General features: G+C 40.6%; 1 protein-coding gene and 1 long non-coding RNA gene across 2 annotated transcripts in view; both read right to left on the bottom strand.

Moving 5' to 3' along the window:
- LOC102248012 (testis-specific gene 10 protein) overlaps positions 1-21,565 on the bottom strand; it is a 123,562-nt gene that overhangs the window by 22,748 nt on the left and 79,249 nt on the right. Inside the window, exon 15 of the mRNA XM_005862199.2 lies at positions 7,224-7,433. Coding sequence (XP_005862261.1) covers positions 7,224-7,433 — 210 coding nt within the window. The remainder of the gene's footprint in view (positions 1-7,223; positions 7,434-21,565) is intronic.
- On the bottom strand, positions 13,234-17,193 carry LOC106725405. The gene is made up of 3 exons (XR_001361294.1): positions 17,116-17,193; positions 15,589-15,591; positions 13,234-13,245 (listed from the first exon to the last, which is right to left on the bottom strand). It is a non-coding gene; the product is annotated as an uncharacterized LOC106725405 (long non-coding RNA).

Below are 21,565 nucleotides of genomic sequence, written 5' to 3'. Positions count from 1 at the left end.
GTCAAGCCCCCTGGTGACGTAAGCCCCCAGCCTCTCCTTTTTTTTTTTTTTAATTCTGAGATTTATTTACCTTCTATAATTGAAACTTTGAAGCCTTGAGTGGAGCTCAGAGCCGGCCAAGGCAGGCGGGAAGCTTGGCTTCCTCCATCGCCAGGGGCAACCCAAGCCTCCTGCTCACTCCAGCTCTGTGGCCACGGCCGGCTGAAAGCAGGTATCTGGGGTTTGTTTATCTTCAATAATTGAAACTTTGTTGCCTTGAGTGGAGCTCAGAGCCGGCCGCGGCAGGCGTGAAGCTTGGCTTCCTCCATCACTGGAGCAACCATGCCTCCTGCTCGCTCCAGCTCTGTGGCTGCCGGCCACCATCTTGGTTGGGTTAATTTGCATATAGTCGCTCTGATTGGCTGGTGGGCATGGCTTAAGGTGTGGCAAAGGTACAGTCAATTTGCATGTTTGTCTTTTATTAGATTAGATGCACACTTTAGTGTTAGAATTTTTCATCATCCGCAAATAAAATCCAGTACCCATTAGCAGTCTCCCCAAACACCTACTGTTCACCGTCCCAGCATCTGCCTGAAACAATCCCTAATCTACCTTCTGTTTCTATGATCTGTCTTATTCTGGACATTTCATACAAATGGAGTAATACAATGTGTGTGTGGTCTATTGTGACTGGTTTCCTTCACTTAACCTAATGTTTTCAAGAGTCATCCATGTTTTAGAAGGTGTAGTTCTTTACTACATTTATTGCCAAATAATATTTCCTTGCATAGATGTAGGGACACTTGAGTTATTTACTTTTTCTGGCTATCCTACATAAAAAGAGCCTAATATGCTAAGTGTCCGGTCCTCTGGTCAGCCATTCAACCAATCAAAGCATAATATGCTAGTGATATGCTAAGGCCACTCAATCGCTTGCTATGGTGTGCACTGACCACCATTGGGCAGATGCTCTGACTGGTAGGTTAGCTTGCTGCTGGGGTCCGGCTGATCGGGACTGAGCGACACGGGTTGGACATGCCGTGGAGCCCTCCTGCGGTCCCTTCCTGGCTGGCCAACCTCCCGTGGCCCTCCCCAGCCCTGATTGTGCACTGATGGGGTCCCTCGACCTGGCCTGCACCCTCTTGCAATCTGGGACCCCTCAAGGAATGTTGGAGAGCTGGTTTCTGCCCAACGGCAGAACGACTGGTCGTTATGATGTGACTGACCACCAGGGGGCAGATCCTCAACGCAGGAGTTGCCCCCTGTTGGACATCCTCCGAGGGCTCCTGGACTGTGAGAGGGCACAGGACTGGCTGAGCGCCCCCCACCCCCCACCCCCAGTGCATGAATTTTGTGCACCGGGCCTCTAGTTATAAATAATGCTCTAAGAACATTTATGTACAAGTTTTTGCGCATACCTATGTTTTCATTCCTTTTCAATAGATAGGAGTGGAATGTCTGGGCTCTATGGTAATTCTATTTTTAACATTTTAAAGAACTGCCAAAATGGCCTCGCTATTTTACATTCCCACTAGCAATGTATGAGGGTTCCAAATTCTCTAGATCTTTGCCAACACCTGTTACTGTCTGTCATTATGTTTTTTCATTGTAGCCACTCTAGTGCTTGTGAAATAGTATTGCTTTGATTTGCATTTCTCTGATAATTAATGATGTTGAGCAGCTTTTCATGAGCTTATTGGCCATTTACGTATCTTCTATAAAGAAATGTCTCAAGATCTTTTGCCCTTTTCAGTTGGGTTATTATTAAGTTGTAAAAATTCTTTATACATATCCTGGATACAATTCTCTTAAAAGATAAATGATTTGAAAATTTTTTTCCCATTCTGTGCAATGCCTTTTTACTTTATTGATATCATTTGCAACACAAAAGTTGTTTTGATGAAGTCCTTTTCATTTATTTTTTTCTTTTGTTGCTATGCTTTCTATATGTATCTAAGGTCATAAAGATTTACATACAGGCCTATAATCTATTTTAAGTTAATATTTGCATGTGGTATGTGATAGGAATTCAACTTCATTCTTTTCCATGTAGATGTTCAGTTGTCCCAGTACCATTTGTTGGAAAAATTCTTCTTTCCCCATTAAACTGTACTGACACCAATTTTTTGAAAATCATTTATCACAAATATAAGAGTTTATTCCTGGACTCTCGATTCTGTTCCATTGACCATTGTCTTTCCTTATGTTAGTACTACATTGTCTTGATTGTTGTAATTTTGTAGTGAGTTTTGAAATTGGGAATTGTTAGTCCTCTAATTTTGTTCTTCTTTTTCAAGATTGTTTTGGCTATTCTAAGTCTCTTGCACTGCACATTAACTTTATAACATCGTGTCAATTTCTATAAAGAAGCCAGCTGAGATTCTGATAGGCATCGTATTGATTTTTTTTAATCAATTTGAGTTAGTATTGACATTTGAACAATGTTAATTTAAGTCTTCTGATGAATGAATATAGGTTGTCTTTCTATTTATTTAGGTCTTCCTTAATTTCTTTTAACAATGATTTTCTGTCTTATAAAGTACACGTTTTGCACTTCTTTGTTAAATTTATTATTAAGTATTTTATCCTCTCCTGACACCATCCTTTTGTATGTAATATCATTTGATGTATTAGTTTTCTTATTTCCATTTCTGAATTATTCATCCACTCATATAAAATATGATTATTGTATATTAATCTTATATCCTGCAAACTTGATAAATGTATTTATTAATTTGAATGGTTTTTAAGTAGATTCTAGGATTTTCTATATGTAAGATCATCATCTATAAATAGAGATAGTTTTACTCTGTACCAATCTGGATGCCTTTTGTTTCTTTCTCTAGCCTTATTTCTCAGGATAGAACTTCCAGTACAATATTAGCTACAAGAGGTGAGGAGAGCATACTGTATTTGCTGTTTTACTGACAAAAACAAGGAAAAATATTCACTCTGTTACCATTAAGTATATGTCAATTGTGGGGTTTTTTGCAGATGCTCTTTATCAAGTTAAATTCTCTTCTGTTCCTAGTTTATAGTTTTTTTAAATCATAAAATGGTGTTGAATTTTGTCAAATGCTTTTTCTACATCTACTGGGATGATCATTGGTATCTGTTCTTTATTTTATTGGTATAATACATTTCATTAATTGTTTTTCAGGTAATAAACCAACCTTGCATTTCTGGGGTAAATCCACTTAATCATGGTATAAATTCATTTTTAATGATGTTGGATTCCATTTTTAGAAATTTTTCATCTAAATTCATCTGCAGTTTTATTTGCTTATGAAAAGTAGACAGATATACTATATTTATTTAGAAGAAAAAAAACCTAAGACCTAGTTAAACTATATGGAATATGAATTATATTTCTTCAAATATGTTAACAGAAAATAAAGGAGCCCTGGTTGTGTTGCTCAGTAGTAGAGCATTGGCCTATGCACCAAAGGGTTGTGGGTTTGATTCCTGGTCAAAGGCATGTACCTGGGTTGCAGGTTCAATCCCCAGTCCTGGTCAGGGCTCCTGTGGGAGGCAACCAATTGATGTGTATATTTCACATCTCTCTCTCTCTCTCTCTCTCTCTCTCTCTCTCTCTCTCTCTCTTCCTCCCTCCCTCCCTTCCTCCCTTCCCCACACACACTCCCTTCCACTCTCTCTAGAAAAATCAAGGGAAAAAAATATCTTGTGCCCTGGCCCATGTGGTCAGTGTTCAGACTGTCAGCCTGTGCACTGAACAGTCAAGAGTTTGATTCCCAGTCAAGGGAATGTACCTGGGTTTCAAGTTCAATCCCTGGCCCTAGTTGGGGCACGTGCGGGAGGCAACCAATCGATGTGTCTCTCTCATATTGATGTTTCTCTCTCTCTCTTCCCTCTCCCTCTCGCCTTCTACTGTCTCTGAAGAGCAATGGAAAAAATATTCTCAGATGAGGACTAAACTATATATAAATATAGTTCCCATCTGAGGAGAAGATTAACAACAACAACAAAAAAATCTCCTCAGATGAGGATTAACCAAAAAAAAAAAACAAAGAAAGAAAATGAAGGCTGTTGATCCAAAATGGTGGTTGTGTAGGTGGATGATACACTCATCTCCTCCCAAGACAAAACTTGAATTACTACTAAATTATTAAAAAAACAACCTGAATAAACAACTGAAGACTAGCTGAAGAGTTTTACAACCAAGGATTTACAGAAGAAGCCACAGCAAGACTAATTGGAAAGGGCAGAGATGCAAGAAGAGCTGGCCCTACTCCTATAGGTAGTTGCTGAGGTTCCAGAGGGATATGTCAGCTGCAGGAGATTCCCCATGAGAAGTGTGGTTTCTAAACCCTAAGCTAGGCTCCCCAGCCCAAAGCACCAGAGGCAAAAAGTGGCACCCACATAGCACCTGGCTGTGAAAAGCAGCAGGGATTCTCTCCGCCACAGAGAGGGGCAAGTCCACTACAGACACAGGAACCCTTTTAAAGAGCCAACTCACAAAATTTCATTCACAGCCACTCAACTGGGGCTTCTGTGGAGGGAGGGTGGAATGGACTAGAGTCTCATGAGTAGAGTCTAGGTTTTGTGGCTCTGGGGAAGGAGCTTTCAGGATCCTTGTATTGAGTCATTCACCCATAGCAGATGCCATCTTTCTTGGGTGGCTCACTCCCCTCATGCAGCATCAGCCTAGGGGACAGCAATAGCCCTGCCCTCTGGACTCCCTCTCACCCCACCCTTTAAACCTCATGCCTTCCTGAGGAGTATAGACAGAGGCCCTTTCAGTGACTGAGTCTAATAGGAAGCCGGCAGGCAGAGGCAGGCTGGATCTTGTCATGGTGGATCTTGTAATGGTGCGTTGGGATTTTGCTGACCTGCTCTCAGGCTCGGTGCTGGTAAAAATAAACCTTGGTATGCAGCTTAGTCTTCCCATGCACACAGGTGCAGCAGAGGCAGCCATAAACCGTGGAACACTTATAGCTACAGACAGGTTTCCATAAGCCAGTCACAGGTAGCGTATGACATTAGCCTGCACCAACTTCCTCCCAAGAGGCCCAGAACCAACAAACACAGTGGCCAGCTTTAGACAACATCAGAGCAGAATGCAATGAGCTTTATAAGCAGCATATCAAAAGGGAGATCTTGGCAGGCACCAAACCCTGCTTAGGCAAATTCTGCTTCCTGTGGTCAGCACCTGTACAGCAGATTGCATGCTATGGTCAGGGTTGAGCCTCACAGTCAGCCAACCTGGGGGTCCGATCCCACCCCATAGGTCAATAGCAACCAAGACTCAATTATAACATTAGGGCCACATAACCACACAAGGCACATTCTAGGAGCACACAGCTTAGGTGGCCAAGAGACTGCACCACTGGGTTCCACAGGCCACCTACTACACAAGGCCATCCCACAAAGACTGGAGAAGACATAGCAGCTCTATCTAATACATAGAAACAAACAAAAAGAGGCAGCCAAAATGGGAAAACAAAGAAACATGCCTCAAATGAAAAAAACAGGAAAAATCTCCAAAAGAAAAGAGCTAAATGAAATAGAGGCAAGTAATTTATCAGATATAGAGTTCAAAGTAATGGTTATAAGTATGCTCAAAATCATGAAAAAGGACATAGAAATCATAAAAAGGACCAATCAGGAATGAAGAATACAGTATCTGAAATGAAGAATACACTGGAAAGAATAAACAGTAGGTTGGATGAATCAGAGGACTGAATCAGCAATTTGGAAGACAAGGTAGAAAAAACACACACCCAATCAGAGCAGCAAAAAGAAAAAAGAATTTAAAACATGAGGACAGTTTAAGGGACCTTTGGGACAACATGAAATGTAACAGCATCTGCATCATAGGGGTACCAGACATAGAAGGGAGAGAGCAAGGGATCAATAGCTTATTCGAAGAAATAATGACAAAAACTTCCTAACTGGAGAGGAAAAAGACACACAATTCCAGGAAGTACAGAGTCCCAAACAATATGGACCCAAGGAAACCCACATCAAGACACATCCTAATTAAAATGGCAAAAGTGAAAGATAAAGAGAGAATATTAAAAGCTGCATTAGCCTGACCACTTAACAACTATGAGGATAGCTATTATAAAAAAAAAAAGAAAAGAAAAAACAAAACTACAAATAAAAAATGTTTCAATTATTACATGTATTATTTTTCCAATTTGAAAACACCAACTAAAAAGTTTTTTTTTTAAAGAAAAAATTAAGGACATATTATTTAAATTGTTACAGTGAGTATCTATGAGTTACTTTCATCATTAAAATGTTCTTGCTGAAATAAAAAAATAATTAAAGGAAGAGTCTGACAATACTGGCATATACTTCATTCATAAAATATAAACAGTAAATTCTTACAGAAACCAGCTAGCTACATGATTCTCAAATGCAACATATTCTCCTAACAAACAGTAGACTAAGAAAACTAAAATTTCAATAGGATTTGAAACTATCAGAAATGTACATATGATCAAATTTGTTAATTCTTCAGTTACACTATGCAACTTGTATACATATACTTTAGGATCTGAGTTCCATCTCTCTCTCTAGACGCATCTCCAGCCATTTTCACCCATGCATGCTACACTGGCCATTGAAAATTACTTACTATTCATGCAAGAAATCGCTTTTACCTCCATTCATTCCCTATGTTGTTGTTCCCTCTGAATGAAACACCTCATCTCTTCTGTGCTCATTAGTATATCCACTCCCTCCCGACACCCACAGGCTGAATAGGATCTCCCTCTCTAAACCGTATTTCTTAGTAGAACATTCATCCCAATGCCAATACTGAAAGGTCCGTGAAAGCAGTGGCCTGTATCTTTTGAACATTATAGTCACAGTGGCAAGCACAATGTCAGGCACACGGTGGATATAATCAACTGAGTTACAGTTTAAAAGAACCCAATTAGTAAGTAAATTTAGCTAAAAGAATGTCATTAAAGTTATAATTTAGCTGGATGGACCTCAACCTCATGGTTCTTTACTGATAGGCATGTAAAGATGTTTTATAATTCTCCTAGGACATAGACAAAAGTAAATATAAATTAAATGCTCAGAGGAAGAGTTATGTTAATTACTTGAATTGTTGGAATATAGCTGTCAAATTAATCTCTGGGACTTAAAAAAGAAATCTAAAGGTGAGAGACAGGCTTGATATAATATTAAACACAACTTTTTTCTAATCCTGTAGTAATTTTATATACTAGAAATATGAAAAAATAAAACATTTTAAATGCATTACATACCATTTCAATTTCTTGATCTTTAGCAATCAGCTGCCTATTAAGAAGTTCCTTGCTTGAGTCAAGTTTAATACAAAGTTCCCTTGTGGAAGACAAGTCTGCAAGGGCAGACACCTTTTCAAACTGAACCTTCTGAAGCTCCTCTTCCATCTTCACAAGAGATTTATGCAACGTACAAATCTGGGCCTTGTACGACCTTTCTGCATTTAAGTGCTACAAAGACAAAATTATTATTATAGTTTTTAACTTGGAAAAAAACTACAACATAGAGCACAAAATGGGGCAAATCTTTTACTAGTAATGATAGTACACTTACATTATAAGGAACTTTAGATGCTATAGGTAGTAATATATGTACAAAACACTATGACACACACATTTGGGTTTCAAGTTTCTATACACAAAGCCCATGAGTAAGGTGGTTAACATATTTGGAAAACAACTTTTCCCACTTAAAAGTCTCAGCCCCAAAGCTGGTTGAGATATATACATGTTTGGTCTATAGTTCTGTCTGTTTGCCACAGTTTCTATTATTCTATAATATAAATATTATTGTTGTCTTTAACAATAAAGTGACAAATGAAACAGCTACTATTTCACTCATAATACTCATTTTCCAATTCTTAAAATATATGTTGATATTGATCATCCTATATAATAAAAGTATATGTATGCAAATTGTCCCCTCGACCAGGAGTTCATCCGGGAGCTTGACCTGGAGGCAGGGCTGGCCGGGGGAGGGAGGGAGGCTCTGGCCAGCAGCCAGCAGCTGCTAGGGACCCTACCAGTGCATGAGTTTCATGCACTGGACCTCTAGTAATATAATAAAATGAGGATTGATAACTCTCTAGCACTTACCTTAGGGAAAAAGACTCTGGGCAAGTATAAATTAAGAATAAATCCACATTATGAGAAATAAGGGTATGTTTTAAAAATGGTATTCAAGTTATATAAATGAGATTCAAGTTATATAAATGCTTTCAAACATTCAAGGTAATCCCTCCTTTTTCAGAAAAAAAAATGTCTTAAATACACTACCATCTACAAAGAAGCATTTGCTATTATGTGAAGATAACAGAACTGAGAGGCAAATAAAGACACTTTTCTACTTTTACAACTCCTTTTAAAAGTACAAAGCACTAAAATATTGCTCCTGGAAAAAATTATTTGGTCACAATTCACTTCTACCTTTCTCCCTCCCTTCCTTCTCACTCACTGTATTTCTCATTCATTCTTTTTTTTAAAGTATTATTATTTTTTAATCTTCACCAAGGATATTTTCCCATTGATTTTTAGAGGGAGTGGAAGAGAGAGAAAAAGACAAAGAGAAATATCAATGTGAAAGAAACACATTGATTGGTTGCCTCCTGCAGGAGCCCTGAGGGTCTGGGCGGGGGAGGAGCCTGCCACCAGAATCAATCGAACCTGGGACCCTTCCATCTGCAGGCCAACACTCTATCCAGTGAGCCAAACCGGTTAGGGCCTCACTCATTCTTTAAATCACCTCCAGTCAATGTGCTTAAATGCATATCCAATGGTAAGCAAAATGGTCTCTGCTCTGACAAAACTTTCAGACTATGGGGGAGTCATGCATCAGTCAAATAACCAAATGAATATATGTAATTCATAGATGAACTTTTAAGGAAGAAAGAAAAATTCTCACATGCCGAAAACAAAGAGAAAACAAAGCCAGAGCAGGAAGCAAATGAAAGCCTAAAGCTAAGAGTTGGGGGTTGAAAGAGCCACTAACAGTGAATGACTTACGTTTCAACATTCAAGCAAGGATAGGAGACAAGATGTAGAATTAATGGAGAGTTGGAACTGAGACTTGTACATAATTTGGGACCCTTAAGAGGAGGCTCCGAGGGAAAAAAAATCCACTCAACCTCACAGAGATACAAACAAAAATTTATCTTGACCTAGTCTCTGGATACGGAGAAAAATGTCTTCTGTAAGAAACTGAAATCTTAGGTCTGAGTTCACTCAATTTTAAAGTTAGACTTTACACTACCCATCCAAATTCTAAACTTCAACATAAAGTTTGTCCCTTTGTAGAAGCCCACCCAAATCCCTGGCCATATAGGAGTCTATAGAAGAAACAACGTTCTTTTTAAAGAGATTACAGTCAAGTAGTGAGAGTCAGAGTAACATAGCACATAGCAGGATCAGAGTTCTAGAACTTCAAATTATGGAACAAAATATTTTAGAAGGCATAGGAAAATATGCTTAAAAGTTGTAAAGACATTAAAGAAAAATTAATAAGACATGTGAAAAAGAATCAAGTAGGACTTCTAGAAAGAAAAAATAAATGAAAAATTAATGAATGCATCAAAGAACAGACGAATACAGTTTGAGAGGGAAGAACAAACTAAAAGACAGATCAAAGAACAGAGAGATAAACAAATGGAAGCTATGATAAAATATTAATAAACATTTGGGCTAGAAGATTCAAAAAGTGTATTTTAAAAGTTAAAGGAAATAGTAGAGTAAATGTGGAGGCAGTAATATTCAAAGAAATAACACCTGAGTATTTTCCAGATTCATAAAAGGCATGGATACTCTAACTGAAATAGTGCAACCTAACCAAGACATTCCTCCCCAAAAGAATCCATACCTAGACATAGAATAGTGAGACTACACACAAAGAAAAAGAGAATACCTTAAAAGGAACCAATGACAGGATAGACTTATAAAGAATTACAATTACAATGAGAACAGACTTCTCAATAAGACAATTACGTTTAAAATTATAATAGGGAAAAATCCTGAATCTTGAATTCTATATTCAGCTAAACAAATATACAAGAATGAGAGTAAAATAAAGCCATTTGCAGAAGAGATTGAGAAAATAAACGGACAGATCAAAGAAAGTAAGTTTAAAGAAAGAAAACTAAACTTAGAAGGAAGAAATAGAATGTAAGAAGCAATGATGAATAAAAACTTTTGTAAACATGTGGGTGGATACAAATAAACATTGACTGAAAAGATAATAAAAATAGTAATGATTAATTTTTAAGGACATAAAAAGTATTTCAAGATGGCTGCAGAGCTACATTACAGAGTAATCAACCTGAAAAACCAATGGAAGGCTAGCTGATCTGAAATATTATAACCAAGGAGCACAGAAGCCACATAGAGGCCTGGTAAGAAGGGTGTATAAATGACAGCCCCATCACACAGGTGTGGCCATGGCTGAGAAGCCAGAAGGATACTGTGACTGTGGAACTTCCTCCCCATAGGAGCTAGGGTCTCAACCCCACATAGGGATTCCCAATCCAGAGCAACACAACTGGGAAGAGAAGCCTGCACAGGAATCAGTGGGGATTTAGACTGCCTGGGAGATTCAGATCACACCCTCTTAGGGAAAGAGCACTCCTAAAGGTTCAGCACCAGCCTGGGGTGTTTGCTCCAAACAGACTCCAACTGCTGGTGATGCCATGCTGTGATACTCAGGTCCTACAGTGGGGTCTGCTGGTCACACCCAGCAGTGACTTAAAGAGGCTCTCTATTTTGGGGGGAGGCTTTTGGAAGAGACATAGGTGAGTAAACTGTGTGAACTGGGAGAGAGGGTTGGTCTCCCACTTCTGAGCAATAACTGGTGCCTGTCCCTTCACCTATTGAGCTGCTCAGCCTGCCTTGCCCTGTTTGGCGACGCAGGGAACCTGGACTTTCAACCCTGTCCTGATGGGTTTGGAGCCCATGCAGAGCTCCTGGGACTTTGGGCTCTGCTCTTCTGAGAGCAGTCACATGGAGAGATCAGAGCGCCACACAGCTGACCTTTGGCCCCATCCTGCCAAGTTTGGTGGCACAGAGGGGCCAGGGAGCCGCATAGAGCTGTGATTTTTGTACCGTGTCTCCCAAGGAAACTTCTGTATGGGAACCAGATGGGCCAGGGGCAAGTGCTGGGCTGTGTAACTACATTTGCTGGCACCACCCGCAACAGGAGACTATTTGGATCAGCCCTGACAAGTCCCAGATACCCCCAGTGGGAAAAGTTCCATGGGGGGGGGGGGGGGGGGGGGGGGAAGCAGCTTAGAGAGGGGACATTCAAAGTATGAGATCATCAGAGGCTATTGTCAAAGACCAGAACAAAATGCTTAGCCCCCTCCCGTGGACAGGGCTGGCATCATGAGCAATGGGAGACTCTTTTGATCTATGGCCCTGAGCCCAGGGCAACTGAGCTTGCTCCTGAAGAGGAGACAGCTAGCTGTACTCAAACTGACCTGCACTGAGCCCCCTTAGGGAGAACTAGAGTTGGAGATACTGGTAGAGATGGAAGGGTTTGGCTTTGAAGCAGGGGCCACTTTTTGCACATTGAGTTTCTAACTGTATGATCACCAAGTAGGGGGCCCTAAAACCCTATTTCAATTAGGATGTGCTCATCTAACAGTTCTCTTCAGAAAGCTCTGGAGGAAGACCAGGCACCCCCTGCGGTAGGCAGAGTAGTTCTCAGGTGGAGGTGGACCTTGGGAAACCTCATTCCTTTTACAGATCTGCCCTCAGTTCCATACTGGAAGAAGCTGATCCTTTTATACTGATTGATCCCTCCAATGCACATTCTGGTCCAGTAGATGCAAACAGTGAACAACATGGCAGCTACAGACAGATAGGCCAAAGCTGGTTATACACAAAGTGTGACAGCCACCTGTACCCGAATGCCACCCAAATTGACCAAGAACCAACACAACCAGTGATGAGCTTCAGACTACACCAGACACAACTATCCACACAAATGACACACACAAAGGAGGATTCTGGCAAGCACCAAACCCTGCTGGGAACAACTTTGTGATGGGGAAAGCCCTGCACAGCGTTTCATACACAATGAGCAAGGTTTACTCTTATAGCCACCCATCCTGAATGGTTAACTCCACCCACGAAAGAGCCAACAGCATTCAAGACATAACTATAACTGGGGGTGCACAGAACCCACAAGAACATTCTAGGAACATGGAACTCAAGTGATTTGAAAGATTGTGCCACTGAGTAAAACAAGACACATCAAGACTGCACCTGCACAGCACCTTGCATGCTATGATTGGGGTTGAGTCTGTCAGCCAGTCTGAAGGTTGATCCCACCAATGAATGGCCCAAAAGTAATCAAAAGCAAATTACAACAGAAAGGCCCACATGAACCACACACGTGACATTCCTAGAGCAACCAGCTCAGGAGATCAAGGAGAATGCATCACTGGGTCCCATAGGTCACCTAATACATAAGGCTTCTCAATGAAGGCTTGGAGTCATAATAGTTCTATCAAATACATAAAAGCAAACACAAAAAAAAAAACAGCCAAAAGGGGATGACAAAGAAACAGTTCCCAAATGAAAGTTATCCAAAAAAGACCTAAATGAAAAAGGGCAAGAATTTATCAGATATAGAGTTCAAAGTAACAGTTATAAGGATGCTCAAGGAACTTAATGACAATTACAACAGAATGGGAAAGGGCACAGAAACCATAAAAAAGAGTCTGTGAGAAATTAATACCATACCTGACATCAAGAATACACTGGAAGTAATTTAAAGTAGGTTGGATAAAATAGGTTGGATTTGGAAGGCAAGGTAGAAAAAGAAAACCAATCAGAGAGGCAGAAAATAAAAAAATAAAAAATAAGGATTGAAAACTTTGGATGACATGATATGTAACAACATCTGCATCTTAGGGGTACCAGAAAGAGAAGAAAGTGAACAAGTGAATGGCTGAAAACTTCTCTAACTGGGTGAAGGAAAAAGTCAAGTTCAGGAACCACAGAGTTTTGATCAAGATGAGCCCGAAAAGACCCACACCAAGACAAAGCATAATTAAAATGGCAAAGGTTAAAGATAAAGAAGAATCTTAAAGACAGCAAGAGAGGGAGTTAGTTATGTACAAAGGATTTCCCATAAAGCTGATTTATCAACAGAAACCCTTTAGACCAGAAGAAATAGGCATGAAGAATTCAAAGTAATGAAAAACAAGGACAAGAAACCAAAACTCCTCTATCCAGCAAGGCTATCATTTAAAATTAAAGGCAAAATAAGGAGCTTCCAAGACCTAAAAAAGCTAAAGAAATTCATTACCATGACACCAATAAGAAATGTTAAAGAGACCACTTGAAGAAGAAGAAACATATAGAGAGGGACATAGGTATAAAGGAAATATGATAATAAGTAAATATCTATTTGTATAAAGAGCCAGGGTCCATAACGACCAAAGGCTCAACCAAGTGGGTGGGGACTGGCAAGCGGGCTGAACTCCTCGAGGTTCCTGGTGGCCGAGGGTGCAGAGCGGGAGTGCAAACGTGTGGGTGGGCGCATGAGCATGGACTTGAGCGACATATACTCACATGCCCACACCCACATAGGGCCCTCGATTGCGCCACCTGCGCATCTCTGGACTTCACCCTCCAGCCCGGATCCTCCAGGTCCTGTGCCCCGGGGTCGCTCAAGTTCTGCAAGAGTTTGCGATTTGCCCAAGGTGTGTTGAACAGTTTTCTCTTAACCCGTTTGTGGGAGTGTAATCTGATGTAAAACCAATGGACTAAACAAACAGAAGCACTTTCAATAAAGTCAATTTAGAAATGTGGATCAAAATTAAGTGAATTAGCTTTGGGCCAGGAGTTCCATGTCTGTGAATGTGTCCTAAGTAAACAGTCAAATAAGCAATTATGTTCACTGTAGTTGTTGATGCCAGGGGAAACCGGAAACAACCTGCCCCAAATAAAGGGTTAGTGAGGTAAACAGCAGTAATGTCAGTCAGGGATAACACTGTAGCTAATAAAAACTATGTCTAGCCCTAACCGATTTGGCTCAGGGGATAGAGCGTCGGCCTGCGGACTGAAAGGTCCCAGGTTCGATGGTCAAGGAGGGCATGTACCTTGGTTGCAGGCACATCCCCAGTAGGAGGTGTGCAGGAGGCAGCTGATCAATGTTTCTCTCTCATTGATGTTTCTACCTCTCTATCCCTCTCTCTTCCTCTCTGTACATGAAAAGAAGGCCATAGCCAAATATTAAGTGGAGGGCAGGGGAAGCTCAGAAGAGGGCATGTATATTTATATGTAAGTATATTTTATATGTCAGGGAAATAACAGTTTTTAAAAAGGTGATTGTTCCTGAGCTCTGCAATTGTGAGTGTTAGCAAATTGTGTTTCAGGTGTGACAGGTGCCTTTGGTGTCCCATACACACAGACATCCTTGCCTGTGGTACAGTCTGAACCTTTGCCAGACCTGCCCCTCTCTGTTGTGGCAATGGCCCAATCAGACATTCCCTTTTATTGGGCTGGTTTCCTTTTCTCCTTTGCCCAAACCATGCCTTTCCAACAAAAGAATATTAACCAAGCAATCCTAACAACAAGTTTTGTTGCCAACTGCAACTTATGCCCTTTTACACAAATGTTGTTGCTTTCAAGCTTACCAGGTTGTATTTCAACACTTTTATTTTTCTGCAACTTGACCATTTTTTTTATTCACTTAAAATATTCTGGAGTATTTGAAATACACATAGGAAAGTAGAGAATAATATGACAAATACTTATCTATAGTAATAAAAGAGTAATATGCTAATTAGACCAGACATCTTCTGAACATCCTTCCAGACATCCTTCCAGAACAAGCCATGGTGGCAGGGGCTGAGGCAGAGGTGGTTAGGGACGACTAGGCTGGCTGGGGATGGCAGTTAGGAGTGACCAGACCAGCAGGGGAGGGCAGTTAGGAGCGACCAGGCAGGTAGATAGGTGAGCAGTTAGGAGCCAGTGGTCCTAGATTATGAGAGGGATGCCCGACGGTCGGACATCCCCTGAGGGGTCCTGGAATGGAGAGGGTGCAGGCTCGGCTGAGGGACTCCCCCCCCACCCCGTTCACGAATTTTGTTCACCGGGCCTCTAGTCCATCAATAATAACCTTAAATGTAAATGGATTAAATGCTCCAATTAAAAGATATAGGGTAGCTGAATAGATAAGAAAACATGATTCATGTATATATTGTCTATAAGAGACCTATCTTGGAGCAAAAGATATATACAGCATGAAAATGAAGGCATGGAAAATAAAATATTCCATGCAAATGGAAACAAACAAACAAAAAATGCTAGGGTAGGAATACTTATATCTAACAAAATAGACTTCAAAACAAATGTCTTACAAAGAGACAAAAAAGGCCACTACATAATACTAAAGGGATTGACCCAACAAGAAGATATAACCCTTGTAAGTGTATATGTAACCAATATAGGAGCATCTAAGTATATAAAAAACAAAACACAACTTGGTGGACATTAAGGAAGAGATCAACAGTAATACAGTCTTAGTAGGGGATTGTTATACCCTACTGTCATCACTGGATAGAATTTCCAGACAAAAACCGAACAAGGAAAAAGGACCTTACATGACACACTAGATTGGATGGATTTAATTAATATTTCCAAAACATTTCATCCTCAAATTGCAGAATATATATTCTTTTCAAGTAAATATAGAACATTATCAAAGATGAAACATATGTTAGGACACATAATACGTCTTAACAAATTCAAGAAGACTGAAATCACATCAGGCACCTTCTTGAATCACAATGGCATAAAACTAGAAATCAACTACAATAAAAAACATTCAAACACATGGAAACTAAATAGCATGTTGTTAAACAATGAATGGGTTCCCAATAAGATCAAGGAAAACAAAAAAGAATTACCAGGAAACAAATGAAAATGAACATAGCGCTTAAAATGTATGGAACACAGCCAAAGCAGTCCTGATAGGAAAGTTCGTAACACTACAGACCTACTTCAAGAAGCAAGAATAATCTGAAATAAATAATCTAACCTTACCACCTAAAATAATTAGAAAGAGAACAAAAAACAAAGCCCAGAGAAAGTAGAAGAAAGGAAATAATAAAGATCAAAGCCAAAATAAATGACATAGAGACTAAAACAACAGTACAAAAGATCAATGAAACCAAGAGCTAGTTCTTTGAAAAGATAAAAAAGATTGATGGGCCAGAACCGGTTTGGCTCAGTGGATGGAGCGTCGGCCTGCGGACTGAGGGGTCCCGGGTTCGATTCCGGTCAAGGGCATGTACCTGGGTTGCGGGCGCATCCCCAGTGGGAGGTGTGCAGGAGGCAGCTGATCGATGTTTCTCTCTCATCGATGTTTCTGACTCTCTGTCTCTCTCCCTTCCTCTCTGTAAAAAATCAATAAATTATTAAAAAAAAAAAAAGATTGATGAGACCTTCACTAGACACATCAAGAAACAAAGAGACAGGACCCAAATAAATAAATAAATCAGAAATGAAAGAGAAAAAGTAACAACTGACATCACAGTACTACAAAGGATTATAGTAAAATGCTATGAACAACTATATGCCAACAAATTAAAAAACCTGTGTGAAATAAACAAATTACTAGAAACATACAACCTTCCAAGACTGACTCAGAAAAAAACCAGAAAACCTGAATAGACTGATTACAACTAGTGAAACTGAAGCAGTAATAATAATAAAAAAAATTTCTCAGAAAATGAAAGTCCTAGACTGGATGGCTCCACAGGTGAATTTGACAAATAGTCAAAGAAGAACTAACATCTATCCTCCTTAAACTATTTCAAAAAATTCAAGAGGAGGGAATACTTTCAAGGTTGTTTTTTTTGAGGCCAACATTATCCTAATCCTCAAATTAGATAAAGAAACTGCAAAGAAAAGAAATTGTAGGCCAATATCCCTGAAACATAGGTGCAAAAATCCTGAAAAAAAATTAGCAAGCTGGATCCAGCAATACATTAAAAAAATCATAACCCATGACCAAGTGGGATTTATTCCAGGGATGCAAGGTCAGTACAATATTCAGAAATCAATAAATGTGATACATCACATAAACAAAATGAAAGATAAATATCACATAATTATATCAATAGATGAAGACAAGCATTTGACAAAATCCAGCACCCATTTATGATAAAACCTCTCAACAAAGTGGGGATAGAGTGATCATACCTCAACATAATAAAGGCCATATATGAAAAACCTATAGCCAACATCATACTCAGTGGGAAAAAACTAAAAGTGTTTCTCTTAAGATCAGGAAGAAGATAGGAATGTCTGCTTTCACCATTCTTATTTAACACTAGAGGCCCAGTGCATAAAATTCGTGCATGGGGAGAGGGATGCCCTCAGCCTGGCCTGCGCCCTCTCACAGTCCAGGACCCCTCAGGGGATGTCCATCTGCTGGTTTTCCTCTGACTACTTTTAAGATGTTCTCTGCCTTTGTTTTTTTGTGTAGTTTCCCTCTAATGCACCCAGGTATTAATTTTCTTTCTCCTCGCAGTCCTCGCAGTCTGGGACCCCTCACTCCTTACCACCTGTCTGCGTGCTCCTTACCGCTCAGCTTGCTGCTCCTTAGCAGCGGGCTCCTTACTGCTTGGCTTGCTGTTCCTTAGCACTGCTGCGGAGGCGGGAGAGGCTCCTACCACCGCTGCTGTGCTCGCCAGACATGAGCCCAGCTTCTGGCTGAGCGGCGCTCCCCCTGTGGAAGCGTTGAGCATCATAGCGACTGGTCATTCTGGTCATTCCACCGTAACAGTCACTGGGCTTTTATTATATAGGATGAATGAGTTACCAAAGAAATCAAAGAGGAAATAAAAAACATCCTGTAAACAAATGACAATGAAAACACAACAATTCAATATCTATGGGACACAGTGAAAGCAGTCCTGAGAGGAAAGTTCATAGCATTATAGAGCTACCTCAAAAAACAAGAAATATTGGTAATAAATTATCTAACTCTACAACTTAAAGAATGAGAAAGAGAGCAACAAGAAAAGCCCAAAGTGAGCAGAAAGAAGGAAATAATAAAGATCATAGCAGAAATAAAGGACATAGAGAAAAAAAACAAACAACAATACAAAAGATCAATAGCAGAGCTCCTCCCATGTGAGAGCGCCCTGACCACCAGGGGGAAGCTCCTGCATTGAGCTGGTGGTCAGTGTGTGTCATAGTGACCAGTCATTCCCAGTCTTTCTGCTGTTAGGGTCAGTTTGCATGTTATCCTTTTACTATATAGGATAGAGGCCTGGTGCACGGGTGGGGGCCGGCTGGTTTGCCCTGAAGGGTGTCCCGGATCAGGGTGGGGGTCCTGCTTGGGTGCCTGGCCAGCCTGGGTGAGGGGCTGATGGCTGTTTGCAGCTGGTCACACCCCCTTCAGGGTGGGGGTCCCCACTGGGGTGCCTGGCCAGTCTGGGTGAGGGGCTGAGGGCCGTTTTCAGGCTGGCGAGTGACTGAAGCTCCCAGTGTCTCCTTTTTTCCTTTTCTTTTTTTCCCCTGGGATTTATTTACCTTCTATGGCTGTCACTGGAGCTGAGAGCCGGCTTTAGCTCTGAGGCTCGACTCCAGCTCTGAGACCTTGGCTGCTCAAAGCAGGTATCTGGGTTTGTTTGGCTTCTATAATTGAAACACTGTTGCAGCTCCAGCTCTGAGGCCCGGCTGGCTGAAAGCAGGTTTCTGGGGTTTGTTTAGCTTCTATAATTGCAACATTGTTTCTTAGAGTGCAGCTCAGAGGCCGGCAGCAGCAGGCAGGGAACCTTGGCTTCCTCCATCACTGGAGCAAGCAAGCCTCCTGTTCGCTTCAGCTGCCTGGCTGCCGGCTGCCATCTTGGTTGGCAGTTAATTTGCATATCACCCTGATTAGCCAATGGGAAGCATGTCGGAGGTATGGTTAATTACCATGTTTGTCTATTATTAGATAGGATAATACTGGAAGTTCTAGTCACAGCAGTCATAAGAAGAAGAAATAAAAGGCATCCAAATTGGAAAGCAGGAAGTAAAACTGCCACTATTCACAGATGACATGATATTGTTCATAGAAAACTCTAAAAAGACTCTACCAAAAATTACTAATCTAATGAATGAATTTGGCAAAACAGTAAAATACAAAATTAATATTCAGGAATTGGTGGCATTTTTATAGACCAATAATGAAGTATCAGAAAGAGAAACTAAGAAAAGAACCCCATTCACTATTGCAACAACAACAACAAAAATAAGGTACCTAGGAATAAATTTAACCAAGGAGATAAAAGGCCTATAACTCAGAACATTATAGAATATGAAAGAAAGGAACTGAGGAAGACACAAGCAAGTAGAAGCATATACCATATCCATGGATTGGAAGAATTAACATCATTAAAATCTCCATACTATAGATTCAATGCAATAGCTATTAAAATATCAATGGCATCTTTACAGATCTAGAAAAAATATTCCAAATATTTATATGAAACAAAAAAAGACCCTGAATATTGTCAGCAATCTTGAAAAAGAAGAACAAAACTGGAGGTATCACAATACCTTATATTAAACTATACTGTGGAGAGTGGCTACAGCGTTTGGACAGGGTCAAGCATCGGACTGATGAGAGGGCACAGTCCTCTTGTGGAAAAGCCACATACAAGTCCCAGCTTGGAAGGCAAAGCCCTCCCAGCACAATTATAGCCAAAGGCTATGGTTGTAAACTTGACCTTATGGTCCGACCCTGTGGTCCTAGGGGGCTGAGGGATGTGGGCTGTGGGAGGTGCAGCAAGTGCTGCCAAAACAATGTTTGACAGCATTCATAGAAGTGCAACAACAGGAAAGAAGTAGATTTGAAATTTTCAAGAACATTGTAAACATCTTGACCACTCCCTTGTTTTGCTTTGTGTAATCTGACTATAAAATAAAGACTTGGCTTACAGGCTGTGTCACTGTTTCCTCATCCAGACACAGTGATCCACTTGGCCCCAACTATATTCTTTTGTCAGTTTTCTTTAATCCTTCACTGCCTCTCCTCAGGTTCACCATTGGCCATGCTGGACATAGTTCACTATACTACAAGGTCACTATCATCAAAACAGCTTGGTACTGGCATAAGAATAGGCATATAAATCGATGAAACAGAAGAAGAGCCCAGAAATCAACCTAAGCCATTATGGTCAATTAATATTTGACAAAGGAGGCAAGAGCATAAAATGGAGTAAAGACAGTCTCTTCAATAAATGGTGTTGGGAGAATTGGACATGTACATGCAAAACAAACAAACAAACAAACAAAAAAACAAACACCAACTTATACCATACACAAAAATAAATTCAAAATGGATAGAAGATTTAAATGTAAGTCACTAAACCATAAAAATCCTAGAAGAAAACATAAGTAGTAAAATCTCAAGACATCTCATGTAGCAACCGTTTTGCTGATATAATTACTAGATCAAGAGAAACAAAGGGAAAAATGAACAAACGGGACTACATCAAACTAAAAAGTTCTGCACAGCAAAAGAAGCCATCAACAAAATAAAAATGGAACCCACTGTATGGGAGAAATATTTGCTAATAATACATCGGATAGCCGAAACCGGTTTGGCTCAGTGGATAGAGTGTCGGCCTGCGGACTGAAGGGTCCCGGGTTCGATTCCGGTCAAGGGCATGTGCCTGGGTTGCGGGCACATCCCCAGTGGGTGATGTGCAGGAGGCAGCTGATCGATGTTTCTCTCTCATTGATGTTTCTAACTTTCAATCTCTCTCCATTCCTCTCTGTAAAAAATCAATAAAATATATTTAAAAAAAAAAATAATACATCGGATAAGAGATTAATTTCCAAAGTATATAAGAACTTATACAACTCAACACCAGGAAAACAAAAACTCAATTAAAAAATGGGCAAATTGAATAGACACTTCTCTAAATATGATATACACATGGCCAATAGACATGAAAAAATGCTCAACATCAATAATCATCAGACAGATGCAAATAAAACCACAATGAAATATTACCACACACCAGCCAGAATAGCTGACATCAGTAATTAAACAGACAGCAAATGCTGGCAAGGATGTGGAGAAAAGGGAACCCTAGTGCACTGTTGGTGGGAATATAGAATGGTGGAGCCACAGTGGAAAACAGTATGGAATTTCATAAAAATATAAAAATGGGACTGTCTTTGATCCAGTGATCCCACTCTGGTAATACATCCTAAGAATACCAAAACACCAATTAGAAATAATATATGCACCACTATGTTCATAGCAGCATTATTTACAACTAGAGGCCCGGTGCACAAAAATTTGTGCACTGGCGGGGGAGGGGGGTGTCTCTCAGCCCCACTTGTGCCCTCTCACAGTCTGGGACCCCTCGGGAGATAACCACCTTCTGGCTTAGGCCTGCTCCCCGGGTGGCAGATGACAGGCCCGATCCCTCAGTGCCTGCCCCGCTTCCCCAGGTCGTGCACACAGCAGGGCCGATCTGGGGGTTGGGGCGCCGCCCCGGGTCAGGTCGCACACGAGATGCCCGGATGGAGGCTGGGCGGGCTGGCTGATCGCTGCTGCCCTGCCTGGCCACCCC

The sequence above is a fragment of the Myotis brandtii genome, unplaced genomic scaffold, assembly GCF_000412655.1.
Source record: "Myotis brandtii unplaced genomic scaffold, ASM41265v1 scaffold1612, whole genome shotgun sequence".
NCBI classification, from domain to species: domain Eukaryota; kingdom Metazoa; phylum Chordata; class Mammalia; order Chiroptera; family Vespertilionidae; genus Myotis; species Myotis brandtii.
Note: the sequence above shows the minus strand (reverse complement) of the source record. Positions and strands in the feature narration are given on the sequence as shown.